The sequence below is a fragment of the Alosa pseudoharengus genome, unplaced genomic scaffold, assembly GCF_046254945.1.
Source record: "Alosa pseudoharengus isolate Yale_2024_CS ecotype anadromous, Long Island Sound unplaced genomic scaffold, YU_APseudo_1.1 YU_APseudo_1.1_scf_7, whole genome shotgun sequence".
NCBI lineage: Eukaryota > Metazoa > Chordata > Actinopteri > Clupeiformes > Clupeidae > Alosa > Alosa pseudoharengus.
Window position 1 is genome coordinate 1,965,802 of NW_027468859.1, and position 23,008 is coordinate 1,988,809.

A 23,008-nucleotide genomic window follows, 5' to 3' on the forward strand; every position below is an offset into this window, starting at 1 on the left:
CTTGATGAACAATATTAGAGATTTATTAGAGATTTATTTGGAGCTTAATTCAAGGTGTCTGGATTTCTGTGTCTATCGTATTGATTTTCCGTTAGCGTCTGCTGTTTGTGTTCAAAACTAGCTCGTGCATAGTCTAGCTGGGACAGGGTCTTAAAGGGGCAGTGATATTAAATTAAAGGGATGGTTCAAACATCATTGAAAGCAGTGAAACTATTACAAAAACAATATTTCAACACGTTTTGTGGGTTCTAATAAATGTATACATAAATAACTTAATGCCTTATTTATATATTTATTGCTCTTTATTCATATAAATATTTATATTATTTATATCACTAATGTTATTTACGGTTCTATTTGAACTGTGGGTTACATCCTCCCCTCCTTTCCTGATGCACGTCCCTGTGCATCCTATTAGCAGCTACACAGTCATCACTCTATGTGACTCCCAGGAGTTTGGCTCATTTAAAGAGTTTGAGATGACTGCACTCAAACTCTGGAACAGTGACTGCACTACTGTGACTAAGGGGTTTCCTAAGTGGGGGTAAGTCAGTCTCTGTATGGGTTGTCTGTGTCTACTGGACTTTCTTAGGTGGCTTCCATTCTCTCTGGCATCTTCCTCTGGATTTGCATCAGGTAAGTTATTCTCTCCCGGATTCATCTCAGGTAAGGCACTCTCTGGATTCTCGTCAGGCAAGTTATTCTCTCCCGGATTCATCTCAAGTAAGGCACTCTCTGGATTCTCGTCAGGTAGGTTGTTCTCTGGATTTTCATCAGGTATGTTGCTCTCTGGGTGCTCAATAGGTAAGCCATTCTCTGGATTCCTATCAGGTAAGTCATCCTCCTCAGGTTTCAGAGCAGGTAAGCCTAAGACAGAACCCATATCAGGTGGGCTGGTCTCATTTGGTAGATCCTGATCAACAGCTATCACTGGAGCAACCTCAGGGAAAGTTTCAATCACATCTGGAAGGTCTTGCTCAACAGTGGACGCTTGAAAGCGTTGCCAGTCGGTGTTCCTTGTAGAGGACTCTACAATTTCAGGAGCATAGCTGACGCCCAGGGTATCTACCACCAAGTCACCGTGGTCGTAAAGGTAAGTGACATCAGGGTCCTCAGAGTCGGAGTCTTGCCTTTCAGATTTATCTGACCTTCTATCCTTTAGGCATTGACGGGTCCTTGGCCGTCTAGGTCTCTCCTCTATGGCCACTTCAGCTTCAACTGGGGTAAGAGGAAGGAACCCACAAGGCAGTAGCAGGTCTCGATGAAGGGTTCGTAGCGGACCATCCTTGGTTTCAGGCCTCACAACATAGACCGGGATGTCTCCAGACTGTTTGATAACAACATATACACCAGATTCCCACTTGTCTGCCAACTTATGTTTGCCTCTGAGGCGAACATTCCTCACCAGGACTCTGTCGCCTTCCGTCAGCGTGGACTCAACAACGTGTTTGTCAAACCTTGCTTTGTTGCGATCTGCTGTTTTCTTCGCATTCTCTGTTGCTACCTTGTAGCTTGCTTCCAGTCGGGATTTCAAGTTGCGGACATACTGTGAGTGAGAACCTGGCTTGTAGTTGACAGGTAAGCCAAATGCAAGGTCTACTGGTAACCTCGGTTGTCTCCCAAACATCAGTTCATAAGGGGTGAAACCAGTGACTTCACTTCTAGTACAGTTGTAGGCATGTACTAAAGGCTTGACATACTCTCGCCAGTGACTCTTCTTCTGGTTCTCTAGGGTGCCTAGCATGCTCAACAGGGTCCGGTTGAAGCGTTCAACAGGGTTACCTCTTGGATGATACGGAGTAGTTCGTATCTTCCGGATGCCTGCTAGGTCACACAGCTCCTTGATAGTACGGGACTCAAAGTCTGGACCTTGATCACTATGGAGTCTTTCTGGGATGCCATAGTGGACGATGAAGTGGTCCCATAGGCATTTGGCAACAGTCCGAGCCTTCTGGTTTGAGGTGGGAATGGCCACTGCATATTTCGTAAAGTGGTCCGTGATGACCAGGATGTCTTTGGTACCACTAGAGTCCGGCTCCAGGGTGAGAAAGTCCATGCACACCAGCTCGAGAGGTCGTGTGGCTGTGATGTTCACAAGAGGTGCAGCTTTCTCTGGTGGGACTTTACGTCTTGTGCAGCGGTCGCAGGTCTTGATCTTGGCCTCTACCTCAGCTGACATTTTTGGCCAATAGAAGCGTTTGCGGACAAGGTCAAGGGTCCGCTCTATGCCCATGTGGCCCATGTCATCATGGAGACTCTTCAAGACTATGGGTCTCAGATCTTCAGGCAGCACAAGCTGGTAGTGAGTCTGTGCACCCTCTTGTCGCTTACGGAACAAGACGCCATCTAAAATCTCCAGCCTGTTCCACTCTCTGAAGATGAGGGAGAGCTCAGGGAGTTCTTTTCTGAGAGATGGTGGGGGTTTTTCTCCCAGCTCCAGCTGTCTGAGCACTGCACTGATGCAAGAATCCGCCCTCTGCTTCTCCCGCATTTCAGTGGGCGTCATCATCGGGATGATGTTCACACCGTCAAGCTGGCATTCCTTTTCAAAGCTCTCTGGAACAGCATTTGGATGGTGAGCAAGCGACATAACCAAGGTAGTGCCAGGTGATGTTCCTTCATCATGAACCAAGTGCTTCTCACAGATGGCTTTGATGGTGCTTTCATCCATTTCTGTTGACAGGTGTCTTTTTGTGAACTGCTGTATCCTCTCCATCTCTTTCCGGGACGATGTGTCATCAGGTAGCCTACTGTGTGGACGTCTGGACAGCCCATCTGCGTCCTGATTCTGCTTCCCAGCCCTGTACTGAAGCTGGAAATCGAAGGTTGACAGATCAGCTAACCACCTGTAACTTGTGGCATCAAGCTTGGCAGAGGTAAGTATGTATGTCAACGGGTTGCTATCAGTGACAGCAAGAAATGGGCGTCCGTAGAGGTAGTCTTGGAATTTTTCTGTAATTGCCCACTTAAGGGCAAGAAATTCCAACTTGTGGGCAGGGTACCTGCTTTCACATCTTGACAGACCACGGCTTGCATAGGCGATGGCTCTCTTCTGCCCTTGTTGCTCCTGGTAGAGTGCCGCACCAAGACCTGAAGTGCAGGCATCTGTATGCAGAATGTACGGCAACTTGGGGTCAGCAAACCCGAGGACAGGGGCAGTGGTCAACTTCTCGATGAGAGTGTCAAAAGCTGTTTGGCAAGCGGGGGTCCATCTGTCACCGAAGAGGTCTTTTGGATTGTGGTACTTCTCAGTGTTCACTGTGGTCTTAAAGCTTTTTCTCATAGGTGGATATCCGGCAGTGAGGGCATTGAGAGGCTTCACAATCTTTGAATAGTCCTTAATGAACCTACGGTAGTAACCGCAGAATCCCAAGAATGCTCTCAGTTCTTTCAGTTTAGTTGGTCTTGGCCAGGTTTTTAAAGTTGTTATTTTCTCTGGGTCTGTTTCAATTCCCTTCTCAGACACAATGTGTCCTAGGTACTTCACGGAGGTCTGGAAGAACTTGCATTTCTCGGGTGATAACTTCAAGCCAAACTCTTTCAACTGGTTGAGCACTCGCATCAGTCTTTCCTCATGCTCTTGTAGTGTTGAGGAGAAGACGATCAAGTCATCCAGGAAGACGAGGGCCTGCTTCATGTTCAGCTCTCCTATGCAGCGTTCCATGAGCCTCTGAAACGTGCTAGGGGCATTTGTTATCCCCTGAGGCATCCTGTTGAACTCGTAGAATCCAAGTGGACAGACAAATGCAGTTTTCTGCTTGTCCTTTTCCTCCATTTCGATCTGGTAAAACCCAGATTTGAGATCGAGCACCGAGAACCACTTTGATCCAGTCAATGCTGAAAAGGACTCCTCCAGATTGGGTAAGGCATATGAATCTTTGATTGTCTGCAGGTTCAGCTTCCTATAGTCCACGCAGAGTCTGATGTCCCCATTCTTCTTCTTGACGACCACAATCGGCGAGGAGAAGGGTGACTCAGATTCGCGGATGACTTCTGCATGAAGGAGTTGCTGGATGTGGTTTCGTACAGCCTCAATGTCCTGTGGGTGTATAGGCCTCGCTCTGTGTTTAAAAGGTGTCTCGTCACTGAGCTTTATGTGATGTTTGATCTTGTCAGTGCGGCCAAAGTCAAGGTCGTGCTGCGCGAACACCTCAGGCATGGAGCTCAACTTTTCAACTATTCTGTCTTTCCACTCGCTACATATTGGAGAGTTACTGAAGTCAAATTCAAGCTTTGTCTTGGGGATCAGGTCTGTTGAGGGTTTGGAGCCAAGAGTTTGAAGAGACTGGGCACTCTTGATGGCATGGATTTCTGCTATCACAGCTTTAGGGGGTAGAGTTATGTCATGGTCTGACTCAGCAATGGTCTCAGCGTCTCTGCTGTGTAGCCTCACTTTCCCCATGCTCGAATCAAAAGTGTGTCTTTGTCTGGCTCCTAGAGTTTTTAAGACTGCTCTGTAGCCATATGGCAGTGACTGATGGCTCTGAGGAGTGACATCTGCATACTGCTCATAGAGGACATCCAAAGCATTTGTTCCTACTAGCACTGATGACAGAGTTGAGCGCATATCAGGTACAATCAGCGCCAGTGTAGCAACGTCAATGTCCACTCCAAAGGTGTTCTTAGGGAAGCTGATGGTAACTTCGATGTAGCCAAGGTAAGGCACTTCCTGACCATTTGCTCCCTCCACTTCAAGTAGGTCACTTAATGAGTGGATGGGAAGATGAGACAGGGTTTCTTGATAGAAGGAGTTTGGGATCGTTGTGACTTGAGAGCCTGTGTCTAGCAAGCAGCTGCATTCTTTGCCACATATGGTCACTTGTGCAGTGCACCGTGCCCCAACCAGTCCTTTGGGCAGGGTTGCTGACTGTCTCTTGGTGTTAGAGGTTGAACACATGTGGGAGACGCGCCGTTTCTGTTTGGGACACTTTTTCTGTCTCCCAGTCCCTGTTTGTCCCTCTGCAGGAACTGGGTCTAAAAATGCTCAGGCTCTGAAGTGCTGTTCACAGCATCCCATGCTTGCTGCTTTTCTTTCAGCAGTCTTCCCTTTGTGGCTACCAGAGAGGGGTTTGGTTCACTGTCACACTGTGGTTTGATATGTCCATCCTCTCCACATCTGAAGCAATACCAGGGCTTTGGTCTTTTGCTTGTGGTGTTTCTTTCAGGTTGGCTGTGTGGCGTGGGAGGGTGAGACTTCGGAATAGCTGGCGTGGGAGCTTTTGGTTTTGCCTCTGGTTTACTTTGGTTCTTTCCGCCATTTTTCTGTGTGACTCGTGTGAGCTGAGTTTGTAAATCAGCTATCTGCCTTTTCAGATCTTGGATCTCAGATGAATCAGGAGGTGACTGTAACGTGATGCATTCTTCTCCATACTGCGCACAAATGCCTTGGTAATGGGATGACACCTTGGGTTTTGAGGCACTGAGGTGGTGCTTCATGCGAGATGCTTTGGAAGCTCGCCTGTCTTCTGCTGTGCGGAGTAACAGGAGCAGTTCTGCAAAGGTAGGTGGATTTTGCTTCTTCTGCTCCAGTTGCAGCTCAGATATCAAGGTGTTGTCCCAACAACCTCTGACAAACTGTCTCAGAAGCTGCCTGTCAAACTCACTTGCAGAGACACCCCCCCTCCTGAGGGTGGCATTCAACATCACTTGCAGCCGTTGAAGGTAAGCTGAGGGTTTCTCACCACTGTCTTGCATCGTATTGAGGTACTTTGCAAACAGGTCATCTCCATCTTCAACAGTGCTAAATGCAGAGTCCAGGATCTCCAGATATACACTTGGGGGTGTTTCAGGTGTCAGGTGCTTCACAATGTCAATGGCAGGTGACAAGAGGCTTTCGAGGACCTTTTGTGACTTGTGCAAGTCTGATTGCCTAGTGTCTTTGAGAAGAAGTCCCACATTAGAGCGCCAGGTCTCATAATCCGCCTCATTGTTGGGTCTAGGGAGACGCCCAGAGAATGGTCTGAGTCTTAGGGCTGTGTTTACATGCATAGCAGAGTCTTCATTTCGCACTATGTGTTCAACGATTACTTTTTGAATTTCTGGTGGATTCACATCACAAAGTTTCAAAGCTGGTTGTGTCTCTTTGGATGGAGCTGGTGGCATTGCCCAGTTACGCTCTGGCTGAACATGCTGCTCTGGAACTGTGCTGGGTCGGCTAACTGTGCTGTGAGGAGAAACCTGTGCAGCTCTTTGCGGAACATGTTGCTCAAGTGAGCTCAATTCCATGTTGTCACTTTGGGTTTCGGAATTATCAAGGTCAACAGCCTCGCTGATGATGGAGAGTTCTTCTTTAAGGAGAGTTGCAAGGTCCTTGCCAGTCTGCTTAGCTATCTCCTTCAGCTCAGAGAGGTAAGTCTGTGTAGCTGTTTTGCTAGCTACAGGTGTGTAGACACTAGCTAGGGCTCTAATACAGTAACTGTAGTTAGCTGGGGAACTTGTGTCAAGTGTGTAGGGCAATAAAGATGCAAGTGCCTGTACAGCTGTGCCATATCTATATTCTATGATGGCTTGCTTGTCTGAGTGTGCTGTGTGTGAGGAGTCTATTGGGATTAGTCTTTCGATGGGGCCATACTGTTTAAGAAAGTCATAAAGTTCTTCATCTGTCTCTGTGTTAGTTATACCACTAACTATAACTGAGTTAGGGATTTTTACATTGTTTGTCTGAACTACTTCCATGTCTCGTTAAGGCTAGACTCTAGTTTTTAACTCTAGTTTATTTGGATTAATACCACTCCTGGCCTGGCTCGCCAATTTTATGTAGCACTTGTGTCACTGTGACCTTAAATAATTACGCTACTGGACCAGTTCTAGGTTCGTTGAGTGGTGTATATTATAGAGAAGAGACATGAGACATGAACGTTCATATAAATAAGTCTGCAGTTTACTGAACAAGAATAAAATTAAATAGGTCAGTTAGTAGGATAGATACAGTTCAATAATATCAATATAAATGGTTCAATGAATATCAATAAATATTTACAGTACAAGATGTAGGTTAATAAATAGATCAATAAATAATTACAGTACAAGTTGTAGGTCAATAAATGGATCAATAAATATTTAAAGTACGAGATGTGTAATAAATAGGCTACTTTCAAATCCTTTAAGTTTAATCTTTTCTTGTTTAAATAAGTTTAAATGGTTTTAAATATGGGTTTATTCTGGTTAGTTTTTCTTTTTAGACCGGTCTTTTAAATTCTAAATAGCTTTTTAGAACAGTTGCTTTAGCTATTTTTAAGCTATTTGTTTCTAGTTTTCTTTCGAGTTATAACTTCTTTCTTTAGGGTAACAGGTAAGTATTTTTAGTGTCCTTAAGTTAGTGTGATTGTTTCACTTTACATAATCTAACTCTTTCTTTAAGGTATAATGGACATATTTTAAATGTTTCTTTTGTTTGTGCAATTGCTTCACTTTTCAGTTTCACTTTAACAGGAAAACATAAAAGAAAAAATACAACACATTAACCAATCCACATTCATACATTCACTCATTCACAATCTATTCAGTATCTTTAAATAACTGTGTTGCAACACTTTAAATAATTTCAGTTCAGAGGATCCGACCTATTTGGTTTGTTCAAAAGCTCCAGTGTGAATCAAAGAATAGCTCAGTTGTTCAGGTCAAACCGTTTCCGAATGCGGTGTTTCAGTCTTTGCCGTTAGATTTCCTTGGGTAGGCTCGCCATCGTGTCCACTTGAAATATCTCAGTTCGTATGCTGTCTCGCAATACGATGAATCATCAAGGGTCCGATCCGTCGTCAAGCTTGTCAAGCAAAAAACCTGGCCTGCACAACAGGCCATACAGAATGTGTCAAATAAATAAATAAACTCTCACCAGTAAAAACTTTCTAGTGCTTATACTCACAGAGGAGTGCTATTCCTCTCACTACTGACTGTCACCATGGTGACGTGAAATGAACTCGCTTAGCCGTTACTTAAAGCACAAATTAATCGATAAAATGTCAGGGGATAGGGAATAAATATTACATACATTTCCCTTCTTTAACATAAAACATTCATAAACTAGTGAAAAAACTTGAGTAACTGTGTTTTTCTAGGTATACACGTACATTTTACATCGCTAGCTTATTACGCTGTAATATGTTCATTCAATTCAATAGACATTAAAAACACAGTGAAACTCACCAAAACTGTCTTCAAAACACTCTCATCAAAACCACCGATAAGATGTTACTGAGTTGATTCTTGATGAACAATATTAGAGATTTATTAGAGATTTATTTGGAGCTTAATTCAAGGTGTCTGGATTTCTGTGTCTATCGTATTGATTTTCCGTTAGCGTCTGCTGTTTGTGTTCAAAACTAGCTCGTGCATAGTCTAGCTGGGACAGGGTCTTAAAGGGGCAGTGATATTAAATTAAAGGGATGGTTCAAACATCATTGAAAGCAGTGAAACTATTACAAAAACAATATTTCAACACGTTTTGTGGGTTCTAATAAATGTATACATAAATAACTTAATGCCTTATTTATATATTTATTGCTCTTTATTCATATAAATATTTATATTATTTATATCACTAATGTTATTTAGGGTTCTATTTGAACTGTGGGTTACACAGCTCATTGCACTTCTAATGGAGGGTGATGTGATACAACATAATGACTGAGCTAGGCTTAAGGCTAACAACAGTAGAATGCAATAGGTGCAGTGATGGCTCATGATGCAATACAAGGAACAATCATAGCCAGAATTTTGTTAAAAGAAGACAAAAGGTCAAAGTCTGGTCAATTGTGATATGCTGTAACTTTAGGCTTAGGCCTACTCATTAAAATGAACAGAGAGCCCACTACCTGTATATTGTAACCCAAAACTTAAAGACATGTCAAGATAGGCTACACAGTGCAGCTACTGGCCATTTTGGTGCCCTAACTGGTGAAATACAGTATTAACCTAAGTATGTCATCATATGGCCAACTATAAAGATGTAATCTGCCTGTTCCCAGGGATGGGTAGCAGGCTTGGAATTTCACCATTCTGGGGGCAAGGCCACTTGGCCTTCAGTTGGGCATATTTGGTGGGGGGCACAAAGGCCACATGTCAGGGCACCAAGGCCAAAGTTAACTATACAGTAGTAGGCTATAAAAATGATCAAAGTTGTATTTAGCCTATTCACTGCAGTAGACCTGCATCACTGTATGAAACATTACAAAAACATGAAACATGACATAACATAGAACTGTAAATCGTCTGATCATCTAATATTTATTTACAGATATCTAGGCTATATATAACATTTATTTTATATTTGGCCTGTTATGAAATCATGTATTGAACAATTTAAGCACAGCTCAGCTTTAAGAAACTCAAATAGCCTAGATGCATGCTTAGCTTTTTGTGATTATTAAGGCTACTTTCACAAACTCTTAGTCAGCTGTCCTCTGATTTACCAATATCTAGGCGATATTTGTAACATTTATTTTGTATTTGGCCCGTTATGAAATCATGTGGAACAATTTAAACACATTGTAAAACTTAAAGCCCAAATTTGGAGACATCCATGTATGTCGAACTTTACTGCAAATTCAAAACTGGATTACTCTGGAACGGCTAACTGTACAGGGGACTGCTTTACACCTTTGTGTTCGGTAAGGTCTCCTGTTTATTCTGATATATGGTTTGTCATGTGTTAAAAGAAGGGTTCGTAAAGTATTCCACCGAGATGAATGGGTAGGGAGATCATGGGACGCAACCTTCAGTAGAATGTATGATTAAATTGAATTATATTATTTACTTTTCTCGCGAACCGTTCAACACAGCAATTATCGGCTAACATCGTTTAAAAGCTGAGAAAAAGCTCTTTCATGTGATACTTGTGATGTCTGTGTGATGAATAGACTACTTTGCGAGTAGTTCAATTGAGAATGGGTGAATTTGGACGCACTTTCTTTCTTGCGCTGTCACTTTCTCCACTGCGTAAAAGACTAAATTAATTTTATTTAGCACAGGCTAAATAAAAATCGCTATTAGTAGGACGCAAAGCAGAATATTGAAAAAAGGGGGCACCAAGGCCACTGTGGCCTGTAAACCTCTGATTTTCAAAGGGGCCTCACGGGCAACGCAAGGGGCTACGACGGCCATGGCCGTCGTGGCCGCCGTGAAATTCCTACCCTGATGGGTAGTATTTCTGAAACATGTAATATGTGTTTCAAATGCAAAACAGTATTTTGTCATTTGTATTTTATTGGGTTGAAGGAAGGGCTCTGTATTTTGTATCAAAATACTTTATTGGTGTGTATTTTTGTATTTTAAAAATACTGCAAAATACTATATGTGAAAAACACAAAAAAAGTAGATACTACACACAGGTGTAATGAATAATTGGTAATTAGGCAACAATGGTTTATGTTTATCGCAATCAGCTAATGTGAGAACAGCTGTGTTCAACAACCCTTACAGCTTTTCAGTGACGGCTATTGCTGAAGCATCAGCTCTGGTCTGAAGCACTGATGTGAAGTCGTACGCAAGTAAAGACGAGCAAGTTTACCTGTGCAAGTTCACATAAGGACACTGACAAAGACAACCATGTCCTATTGTCTCCATGCCAATCTTTAACAGAAAAATGTCAGATATCTCAACCACAATGACATTAATAGATGGTAAGGTGTTGAGTGTGTTTGAATTCCCTTCCTTGTAGCATCCTTTTCTGCATTCCACAGTGGGGAGAAGTTCACCTTGTTTAATTAAATAACAATTATATTTCCTTATTAGCTGCATACTTGAGGTTGGAGATATTAAGGCACGTCAAGTCTTTCACATACTGGAACTTCAAGATACATAGCCGTATGATTTTCTTATTTAGTTCTGCACTGGACTTGAATTACGAATTTCGGCACAGATACACAATTATGATTTTGGCCTATTGATTATAATGTGGTTAATTGAAAGCTCTGTCAGTCATTTGGATAAGCATCAGCTAGATGACTAACTGTAAATGTAAATTCTTGAATTATTCTTAATTCTGATCACACTACATGAACTTGCATACGGTATACGACAGGGGCCAAATTGTATTGTTTTTTACTATATAGTTTTAATAGGCTAAAAGTTTGGGATAAAAAAAGCTTTTTTTTGCAGTGCTTCCATACTTCCTTGAAAAAAGTATTTTGAATATTTTCTATACAAAAATGATTAGCTTGTCACCTGTGACGATATATGCTAGGCCTAAGTGACTGACCTATCTGGGTGCGTTTGGAGATGCCTGACGAAATCAGACATTGTTGAATAGGCATAATTTATCCTGGTGCCACGCACCTTGCATGTAGCTGTTCGCTTATTTCCTCTGTGTACGAAGTTATTGTAACTGAAAGTAACAATAAAAGGCACAACTCCGGGAGGAGTTCTTGTCGCCATGGTCAATGCATTTTTTTTTATATATCTGTGAGTGTGCGCACATAGCACATGCGTTACGTTGCACATTATGGCAAAGGGGCAATGCCGCTCATTATACGTTTCCCAAAGTATATAGCAATAAAATAAAATAGAAATACATGAATACATTTAGATTAAAAAAGCAATAATTGCATGAAATACAGCTAGTTCAGGATTCTCAAAGCTCGAGTCAAGTCTGAAGTCTTTTGAGTGGAGTCGCAAGTCATGTCTGAAGTCACTGTTTTTGCGACCTAAGTCCAAGTCCCCATCTTTTTTAGATTTCTATCCCTTCATTCTCTTTAATTCAAGTTCACAGCACAAAGCTGACATGCACTAGAAGAGCATTTATGCTTTATCAAGAATCAAAAAGATTAGCGTGGCACCGCTCTAGATGTGTCATTAAATTCATTGTGCTATTTCGCGAGGTATAGAGACATGCGCGGATCTACGGGGTGGCAAAGGGTGGCAACTGCCACCCCTGGGACACAGTCTTGCCACCCCTGTTGCCACCCCATTTATAAATCAGATAATATTTTTTTAAGTATATTTTATGTTCATACATGTTGGACTGTGAGAAGGTGTGAAACCCGCACCAAACTCCTTTCAAACAGAAATCGCCGATTTAGAATCCCCCGCCCCCTCACAATGGTTTCACCCATCACCATCAGCGCAGTGACCCCCGCGAAATTTCACCATTGGCAGCAGATTGCACAGTGCATGCAACTATGTGTCAACTATCTGTAGGCCTACAACGAAGTGGTAAGTCGAAAAAGTCCATAATCAGACCCATAGTCAGTCCATAATCATAATCAGTTAACCCGGCAACAACCTGACTGTTAGTCTACGTCATTTACATCCGCAAGACTTTGTCTCATCGATTTTTTCGATGATGGTCAGGTCAGATAATAAGGGCATGCTCATGCGTAGCTTAACGTTTAAAGTCTATTTGTGTGTGTCGCTAGTTTATAACCTTTGATTGTAAATACTGCTGTCAACCCATAAATACACATGATAATTCAACATGGGTTCTCAAAATTGTCATGCATCCACTTTCCCAGCATCTATGACTATCCCATTTTGGTCGACATGTCAAATCAAACTAGGTTATCTAATCGGTGTCAAGCTGGTGGCGGTTGCGTTTTTTCTTTTTCCTTTCTTTTCATATGGTGTAAATCAATCTACACAAGTAAAAGTACAGTTACATGACGTGAAATACTACTCAATCAGAATAAGTAAAAATACTATTTTCAAACAAACCCTACTCAGAGTAGGCTACTGCTTTGCCATGCTGTGGGCTTGCGGAGCAAGCCCACTATTGTTCTTCTTAAGTTTACTTATTATTATTAGTGGGTTTGATCCAGCAAGACCACTATTGTTCTTCTTAAGTTTTCTTATTAGTGGGTTTGATCCAGCAGGGCTTGCGGAGCAAGCCCACTATTGTTCTTCTTAAGTTTACTTTATTAGTGGGTTTGATCCAGCAAGCCCACTATTGTTCTTCTTAAGTTTTCTTATTATTAGTGGGTTTGATCCAGCAAGCCCACTATTGTTCTTCTTAAGTTTTCTTATTAGTGGGTTTGATCCAGCAAGCCCACTATTGTTCTTCTTAAGTTTTCTTATTATTATTAGTGGGTTTGATCCAGCAAGCCCACTATTGTTCTTCTTAAGTTTACTTATTATTATTAGTGGGTTTGATCCAGCAAGCCCACTATTGTTCTTCTTAAGTTTACTTATTATTATTAGTGGGTTTGATCCAGCAAGACCACTATTGTTCTTCTTAAGTTTTCTTATTAGTGGGTTTGATCCAGCAAGACCACAGCATGGCTTTGCCATGCTGTGGGCTTGCGGAGCAAGCCCACTATTGTTCTTCTTAAGTTTTCTTATTATTATATCTTCCTATTCACCCACTTTTTGGCCGAACTACTGCTCCTAGACCGTTTGAGCTATCGACGCGGTTCGAACTCCAAAAATTCAGGCCCGAACCGGTGTAACTTGCTTGTTAATTTCGTGTCGCTGGCCCTTGTCGTTTTCGCGGTATTCCCGTTTTTCTGCGTTTTTTGGGCCCATTGAAATGAATGGCGGAATGTTCAGAATTCAAATTTCGATTGTGACATCACAGCTCTAATTGCTTAAGCTTGCACCTGGAAGAGTTCTAAGCCACCTGGCAGAGCTATAATGGGCTGGGCTGGGCTGTCTGTGTATATGAAGGTGTGTGCATGTAACTTTTGACCCGTATGTCCGATTTTAATAAATGAGGTACCGTTGGAATCCTTGGATAAGGCCGAGTTCCATGCCCCTGATCAAACCCACTCTTGCAGTTCCTCGGAACCGCAATTCTAGTTATTCCTTTTCACCCACTTTTTGTTCGAACTACTGCTCCTAGACCGTTTGAGCTATCGACGCGGTTCCAACTCCAAAAATTCAGGCCCGAACTGGTGTAGCTTGCTTGTTACTTTCGTGTAGCTGGCCCTTGTCGTTTTCGCGTTATTCCCGTTTTTCTGCGTTTTTGGGCCCCATTGAAATGAATGGCGGAATGTTCAGGATTTTAATTTCGATTATGACATCACAGCTCTAATTGTTTAAGCTTGCACCTGGCAGAGTTCTAAGCCATCTAGCAATGTCTAATGGGCTGGGCTGGGCTGTCTGTGTATATGAAGGTGTGTGCATGTAACTTTTGACCCGTATGTCCGATTTCCATAAATGAGGTACCGTTGGAATCCTTGGATGAGGCCGAGTTCAATGCCCCTAATTAAACCCACTCTTGCAGTTCCTCGGAACCGCAATTCTAGTTATTTATTATTCCTGTTCACCCACTTTTTGGCCGAACTACTGCTCCTAGACCGTTTGAGCTATCGACGCGGTTCGAACTCCAAAAATTCAGGCCCGAACCGGTGTAACTTGCTTGTTGATTTCGTGTCGCTGGCCCTTGTCGTTTTTGCGGTATTCCCGTTTTTCTGCGTTTTTTGGGCCCATTGCAATGAATGGCGGAATGTTCAGAATTCAAATTTCGATTGTGACATCACAGCTCTAATTGCTTAAGCTTGCACCTGGAAGAGTTCTAAGCCACCTGGCAGAGCTATAATGGGCTGGGCTGGGCTGTCTGTGTATATGAAGGTGTGTGCATGTAACTTTTGACCCGTATGTCCGATTTTCATAAATGAGGTACCGTTGGAATCCTTGGATAAGGCCGAGTTCCATGCCCCTGATCAAACCCACTCTTGCAGTTCCTCGGAACCGCAATTCTAGTTATTATTATTATTATATCTTCCTATAAGCCCACTTTTTGGCCGAACTACTGCTCCTAGACCGTTTGAGCTATCGACGCGGTTCGAACTCCAAAAATTCAGGCCCGAACCGGTGTAACTTGCTTGTTGATTTCGTGTCGCTGGCCCTTGTCGTTTTCGCGGTATTCCCGTTTTTCTGCGTTTTTTGGGCCCATTGAAATGAATGGCGGAATGTTCAGAATTCAAATTTCGATTGTGACATCACAGCTCTAATTGCTTAAGCTTGCACCTGAAAGAGTTCTAAGCCACCTGGCAGAGCTCTAATGGGCTGGGCTGGGCTGTCTGTGTATATGAAGGTGTGTGCATGTAACTTTTGACCCGTATGTCCGATTTTCATAAATGAGGTACCGTTGGAATCCTTGGATGAGGCCGAGTTCCATGCCCCTGATCAAACCCACTCTTGCAGTTCCTCGGAACCGCAATTCTAGTTATTATATCTTCCTATTCACCCACTTTTTGGCCGAACTACTGCTCCTAGACCGTTTGAGCTATCGACGCGTTTCGAACTCCAAAAATTCAGGCCCGAACCGGTGTAACTTGCTTGTTGATTTCGTGTCGCTGGCCCTTGTCGTTTTCGCGGTATTCCCGTTTTTCTGCGTTTTTTGGGCCCATTGAAATCAATGGCGGAATGCTGGGGCTTTATGACATCACAGCACCTCATTACTTGCACCTGGTAGAGCTCTGCTGCTAGAGTTGATTACTTGCACCTGGCAGAGTTCTAAGCCATCTGGCAATGTCTAATGGGCTGGGCTGGGCTGTCTGTGTATATGAAGGTGTGTGCATGTAACTTTTGACCAGTATGTCCGATTTTCATGAATGAGGTACCGTTGGAATCCTTGAATGAAGCCCAGTTCAATGCCTTGCCAGCACTAAGTGTAAAGGTAATGTAAAAAAAGATGAGACAGCGCGAAGCGCTGTCTCATCTTTTTTTTAAAGCCAAACCATGTTGATACAGGTCATTAAAAAAAAAATATATATATTTTCCAAATCCATTCAGCCCAGTTCAATGCCTTGCCAGCACTAAGTGTAAAGGTCATTCGCGCTGTCTCCTCTTTTTTTTAAAGCCAAACCATGTTCATATAGGTCATTAAAAAAATAAATAAATAAAGTATTTCACCAATCCATTCAGCCCAGTCCTATACCCAGCTAGCTCCAGTTGAACTTAGTCATGTAGTCATGTGTACAGTTGTATAGATTATTACATTGAGAAACACACTTTCATACAGATATCATGCATATCCACGCAGCATTACTAATCAAGTTACTCATCGTTGCCCAGCAAGAAGTCCACAATCAATTCAATTGTCTTGCCACGATCTGTGGAGCTTACAGACAACGTTATATTAGTACAGGTTCTGTATGCTATTTAAAGCCGACCTAACGCTGAGTCCCTTCTAGACGGTGTGTTGCAATGCATTCTGGGTGCTGTGCTGTGATTCGACGGCTCGTCACCTGACCCACCAAACAACAACTCTCTGGGATGTGGCAAATATCGCGTAAAAACCTTGTTGCCGGAACAACAGGGAAAAGGCAACAGGATAGCAGCACGAAAGATACACAGGATACACACGGAATTTTGATGGACGTCCTTATCAGTCTATGGTCTAACTTATAAACGTGTCGGGTCAACGTCAACGATAAGTAAGTTAGGCTAACGTAAACGTTAGCTATTTGCTGTTGTCATATGCTAGTGCTATATGCTTTAGGCTACGTGATGGCCATTTATCACACTAATTTTAGGTACTACTTTTACGAGGTCTGTAGTTCTGTCAAAATGTATCTTATCGTTGAACAGACTACAAGGTTATCTTCCTTAGACTTCGTAGATGTAGTTACTACAATTTGGAAGCGAATTTCGAAGTGTAAATATGGTTTTAGTGTGTAAACAGACCAACCGCGATTTTGCAATGAAGTTAATGGAGCCTTTTATGTAGGGCTTCTAGGCTACTTTCACGAAGTCTGTAGTTCTGTCAAAATGTATCTTATCTATGAACAGACTACATGATTATCTTCCTTAGACTTCGTAGATGTAGTTACTACAATTTGGAAGCGAATTTCGAAGTGTAAATATGGTTTTAGTGTGTAAACAGACCAACCGCGATTTTGCAATGAAGTGAATATGGAGCCTTTTATGTAGGACTACTAGGCTACTTTCACGAAGTCTGTAGTTCTGTCAAAATTGATCTTATCTATGAACAGACTACATGGTTATCTTCTTTAGACTTTGTAGATGTAGTTATTACAGTTTGGAAGTGAAATTCGAAGTGCAAATATGGTTTAAATGTGTAAACAAGACGCCTGATGTTTAATATATGTTAATGAATGGGCACAGTATTATTGTGTACAGTAATGGGCTATCAGTAGTATGAACAGTTCATGTGTTATGTGATTTACATAAACTAGTAAACAACAAACATGTTAAAAGCTGGTATTGTGTTTCCTGAATTCTTACATTCAGGCATTCAAATGAAATGTAATTAAATAGCATATCAATCATGCAACAATGCAAAAACAATGAAACTAGTGTAGGCCTAATTATATTTTACATTAGTAAAGCAGTACTCTGATGTGCATGCTTTCACAAACTTTTGTAAACAATCTTAGCACTTTAAACATTGACTGTTTTGAAGTGCATGTAGGCAATATAGTATAAAAATAATAATTGTGATATCATTACAATTTGATAGGGGTTGGGAGGAGGGGGTGGGTTCATGTAGGTGGGCCCTATGACCCCAAAGTATGCCTTGACTGGGCCTCAGGTCAAAGAAGTTTGAGAAATGCTGATGTAGACAACAAAGCAGCAAGGAGGCGTCGTGTGATCATTTAAACAAGTTTTATGACGAGGTCGATGAGGGTGGGAAAAATCGTACATTTCTGTGCAAACTTTGCCCGCACTTCAGTCACATTGTCTTTTAAGAAAATGCAGTCCTTTTTTCGGTTCCAGCAGCCAACAACCTCAGAACTGACCCTTCAGGCCTCTCAGGAGGCGCTGGCCTTTAACCGGCAGCCAGAAGAGAGTCAGCAGAAATTTGATTGCCTTTAAAAAATCTGACTTCTTAAAAAATCTTAAACTGGCTGCATTACGTGATTATTTCTGAGATTCTGATACGTTTTTAACCATGACCTATACACAGTTCTGGTTTGAAAATGTATCTCTTAAAATAATCACTTTATGCAGTCAGCTTAAGATGGCTTACTAGCAACTAACTAATTACCCTAGCAACAACCTAGAAACCACCCCTGTAATGTCAACCTAGCGACCACCATAGCAACCAGCATAGCAACCATGTTATTTATGTGTTTTAGCTTATTGGATGTTACTTTAATGCAGACAACTTTTGATCCGTGTGCCCGATTTTCATAAATGAGGTACCGTTGGAATCCTTGGATGAGGCCGAGTTCCGTGCCACTGATCAAACCCACTCTTGCAGTTCCTCGGAACCGCAATTCTAGTTTATTTATTATTCCTTTTCACCCACTTTTTGGCCGAACTACTGCTCCTAGACCGTTTGAGCTATCAACGCGGTTCGAACTCCAAAAATTCAGGCCCGAACCGGTGTAACTTGCTTGTTAATTTCGTGTCGCTGGCCCTTGTCGTTTTCGCGGTATTCCCGTTTTTCTGCGTTTTTTGGGCCCATTGAAATGAATGGCGGAATGTTCAGAATTCAAATTTCGATTGTGACATCACAGCTCTAATTGCTTAAGCTTGCACCTGGAAGAGTTCTAAGCCACCTGGCAGAGCTCTAATGGGCTGGGCTGGGCTGTCTGTGTATATGAAGGTGTGTGCATGTCACTTTTGACCCGTATGTCCGATTTTCATAAATGAGGTACCGTTGGAATCCTTGGATGAGGCCGAGTTCCATGCCCCTGATCAAACCCACTCTTGCAGTTCCTCGGAACCGCAATTCTAGTTATTATATCTTCCTATAAGCCCACTTTTTGGCCGAACTACTGCTCCTAGACCGTTTGAGCTATCGACGCGGTTCGAACTCCAAAAATTCAGGCCCGAACCGGTGTAACTTGCTTGTTGATTTCGTGTCGCTGGCCCTTGTCGTTTTCGCGGTATTCCCGTTTTTCTGCGTTTTTTGGGCCCATTGAAATGAATGGCGGAATGTTCAGAATTCAAATTTCGATTGTGACATCACAGCTCTAATTGCTTAAAGTGCCCATATTATGCAAAAATCACTTTTTCTGGGATTTGGGGTGTTATTGTGTGTCTCTGGTGCTTCCACATGCATACAAACTTGTAAGAAAAACCATCCATGCTGTTTTGAGTGAGATACAGGTTTCAGAATTGATCCCACCTTCAGCCTCTGGGTGAGCTGTTCAAAATCGCCACGGGTTTTCTACGTCACAAACCGAAATATTTGAATATTCCCACCCCCTCAGAGCATACGTACAGTGTCTCCACCCACCAGGTTCAGCAGTAAACTTCTCGGATAGCAGCCATTTTGTTACCGATTTGGAAGCACTGGTTCGGGTTAGACACCATGTCGAAGTCCCATGCGAAATGCTCTGTTGTTGGCTGTACAAAAGAGCACAAAACACTACATCGTGTCCCAGCCGAAGAGGACAGAAGAGCGGCATGGATTGAGTTCATTTTTGATGGCAATATCCCTGCTACAGTTGGCAAGAAACTGGCAACAATCTTTTCGAGACTGACTATTTCTCAAACTACTGTCAGTACAAGGCAGGATTAGCCGGGAAACTCATCTTAAACGACGGCGCAGTTCCAACTTTGCGCGAAATACCTGCAGATGAGGAACATGTAAGTAGTTCTATACAATTTCATTTGTAAATTAGGGTAAACTCGTGTGTGTTGTAGCAGTGTTTTGCCATTGACACCGAGGCGGCTAACCGCTAGCGCTAGCTTCTAACATTAGTTAGTTTACAAGTCTGCTTGGTTTCTCCTGCAAAGCCATTGTCCAGCGAAACTTTCGAAAGTTGTGCATTTGTAAAATATTTCTATGCTGTAATTGGTTGCGCAACAAAAAGTCAGTTTAAAACAAGTGTGTGTGTGGGCGAGATTACAAGTTTGGTCGTCAAGCTACAGTAGATTTTTGCCCACCACATCAGAAGATACAGTAGCTAACGTTAGGCCTAGCTCGCCCCTAATCCAAACATGTGTTTCTGATCTTTTTAGCAGCTAATTCATGTATAAGGGAGATGTCAAATTGTGCACGTATTTACCTGTGTTTATTTTGCAATTCTACACGAACTAACCAAGCAGTGTTTTGCTAAACTAACCAAGTAGGTAGTGTTTTGCCACCGTACAAGGCAACGCTAACCGCTAGCTTAGCAATCTGCATTGTCTCGACATTCAAACCCTGTGACAAAATCGGTCATGCAGTACACATCCTCGGCGGTTTCGGGGAATTTGCTAAAATAATGCGTTTGGAAATGTTTTCTGAACTGGAATATGTTAGTGTTGTCCAGGGTAGAACGAGTGTATGGTTGAAATTGCTACATCACTGGACAATTTACACTCAAAGCCAACCATTATTTGTAATTAGTTTCTTCTCTTGTGTAGTATTTATTAGTGATCCTTTTTTTTGATGTAGCTGTTGGCATACATGTAAGATGAAGTTGATGTCATTTCTCTTTTTGTATATGTACATACAGAAGAAAGACCAGCTACAAAATATATTGGTTGCCAGACTGAGCCCCCTGAAAGAAAGAGTGTTGGCACACAACTGTCTTCTTGGTCATTACCAAAAATATGATATGTACTATATATATATTTTTTGTCTTGCAGGAACTCCTGCATTCTACAATCTAGAAAAAAGAGCTGACCAAGAAGACTGTCCTGAAGGATATTGCCAAACTCGGTCCCCACTATCAGACGTCCTCTTTGGAGGCGTTCCATAGTGTCATTCTGCGGTTCGCACCCAAAAACATGGTCTATCCATATCTGGGAATGCTGTGCAGATAAATGAAACTGTTTATTCTTTGATAATATTTGCCCATTCCTTGAAATTGTCTTCATGTCTGATTTTCTTTTTACTGTCCAAGACTGGCTGCACTGCATTATAATGAGAATGCTAATCGAGGACAAGCCACCACATCTTCAGGGGATCCTCTTTACAAACTGCGCTTTCCAAAATCCAGGAAGGGAGAGTGCAGAGCCAGACCAGTGAAGACAGATGCTACATTCCGTAAGTTTTTTTTTTTTTTTACACAAAAACATTTACATTGTACATGACAAAGTACTGCAACAGTGCTTTCAACATAATAAATAAAACCAAACAAACGTATTTAAATACCTGAGAAACTACAAAATCTCATGTGCAAAATGAACAGTTGTTGAATAATGTAGTAAATTATACTAGTGATTCACTTTTTTGTGTGTATGTGTATTGCACAGGGTATGTTGATTTGATGGACATGATCATGGAGAAAGTCTTTGTTGACCCATCATCGTATGGAGACAAGATTCTGAAGATAAACATCCCGCCGGACCTGTCTTCACAATATGAGCATCCAGACAAGGAGGAGGTCATCGCCAGCTATGTCTCAAGATTCAATCAAGGGGCGGGAGTTTGAAGCCTACATATCTTCCATGGGCGTCAGGAAACTTTATTATGTTGTATGAACAGTGAATGTAAGTAGGTTATTACAGATAACTCACTGCTCTATTCCCCATAACTGTAAAGGACCGTAGTCAGCCCTGTAAATGTTGCATGCATTCTGCAGTGAGAACACATTTAGACCGTCCAGGTTTAGAACCTGTTTGCCTATCATACATGGAGGCCTTTCATCCAGCTGCTGCCGCCGTCTTGTAACCTGTTATGCATAACATAAGGTAAGTATCTGCAGTGGCATCTTGTCTGCAATCATACATTGCTGACATAAGTATAGGAAAGATCATGTTACCTGTGGTACCTCCTGGCAGCATAAATTCTCAGGCTCTGACAGCATTGTTGCACAATTTCCACATGTGCACCTAAACAAACAAATACAAAAGGAGTCATGCATGAATAAAGCTAAAGAAATAATAAACCTGGTATTTTTTACCCAATAATAGCACCCACGATTACATTTGAACGAGTGTGCTCCAGCTAGCTAGTACTTTTTCTCAGCCTGACGTAAGTAGGTGAATGGTAAGTAGTGCTAGGCTAGACTTTCTCAAGTTTACAATGCGAACACATCAGTATACACCAATATATCAAGCGCATACATGCAAGTCTCATAAGTATGACAGAAAAATACTACTGTACTTTAGGAACACTCAGTACAGTGAAAAAACTGTAACGTTAACGTTATTAAATATTATAAGTTAGAGCAGGTTACAGGATCTGCCAACCGAGCGAAGCTTGAAGCAGCGGGGTGTTTACAAGACATAACTTCACGTTTAGTGAACAAGAAGCACAATATAGTTTACTACTGTGTGAATACAAATTCATTAAGTTTAATAAATAATGAATAATAATTCATAATAGTGCCTGACCTGGCACTAACGTTAGCTATCGATAGCTAGACTAGCCTAACTTAGCTTTCACGGGCTAAACACTGACTATCTAAGTTTCAAAAAAATAGAAAGTTTCACTAACCATTTAGAAGCGTCTTGCTGAATTCTCTGAGTCTAGGGTAGTGCAGGAGACTCCCCTCCTTCAGGATCAGATTCTGGTTCGAACATGTATGGTTGAACTACTGCCGCCATGTCCATGTGAAAGTTAACGTAGTAGTAGTGGTAAGAGTCAGTGGGGCGTGGGCAAAGATTCTAGAAGCTTTGGGCGTGGCCAAATTAGCTGCAGATCATGAATATGTAATGAGCAGCAGAAAACAGCACACTCTGGAAGGGGCTGAAACAGAGGGTAATAGAGGTAGGTAACAATCGTTTCCTACACGCTATTTCCACCAAACAACTTCTGAAACATGTTTTATGGAACTCAAAGACCTATTTGAACTTGTTGAAAAATAGTCAAAATATGGGCACTTTAAGCTTGCACCTGGCAGAGTTCTAAGCCATCTGGCAATGTCTAATGGGCTGGGCTGTCTGTGTATATGAAGGTGTGTGCATGTAACTTTTGACCCGTATGTCCGATTTTCATAAATGAGGTACCGTTGGAATCCTTGGATGAGGCCGAGTTCCATGCCCCTGATCAAACCCACTCTTGCAGTTCCTCGGAACCGCAATTCTAGTTAGTGGGTTTGATCCAGCAAGACCACTATTGTTCTTCTTAAGTTTACTTTATTTATTAGTGGGTTTGATCCAGCAAGACCACAGCATGGCTGAAAGCCATGCTGTGGGCTTGCGGAGCAAGCCCACTATTGTTCTTCTTAAGTTTTCTTTATTTCTTTATTTATTATTCCCGTTCACCCACTTTTTGGCCGAA

At 42.1% G+C, this 23,008-nt stretch overlaps 1 protein-coding gene and 1 long non-coding RNA gene across 2 annotated transcripts; both read right to left on the minus strand.

The window, feature by feature from the left end:
• Positions 1 to 4,974: 4,974 nt before the first annotated feature.
• Positions 4,975 to 6,200, minus strand: LOC143110251 (zinc finger CCHC domain-containing protein 12-like). The gene is made up of 2 exons (XM_076273139.1): positions 6,106 to 6,200; positions 4,975 to 5,935 (listed from the first exon to the last, which is right to left on the minus strand). The coding sequence occupies exons 1-2, from the start codon at positions 6,198 to 6,200 to the stop codon at positions 4,975 to 4,977; spliced, it is 1,056 nt and encodes a 351-aa protein (XP_076129254.1).
• A 15,239-nt stretch (positions 6,201 to 21,439) lies between these two features.
• On the minus strand, positions 21,440 to 22,579 carry LOC143109523 (uncharacterized). The gene is made up of 3 exons (XR_012983885.1): positions 22,223 to 22,579; positions 21,546 to 21,615; positions 21,440 to 21,455 (listed from the first exon to the last, which is right to left on the minus strand). It is a non-coding gene; the product is annotated as an uncharacterized LOC143109523 (long non-coding RNA).
• Positions 22,580 to 23,008: the final 429 nt, after the last annotated feature.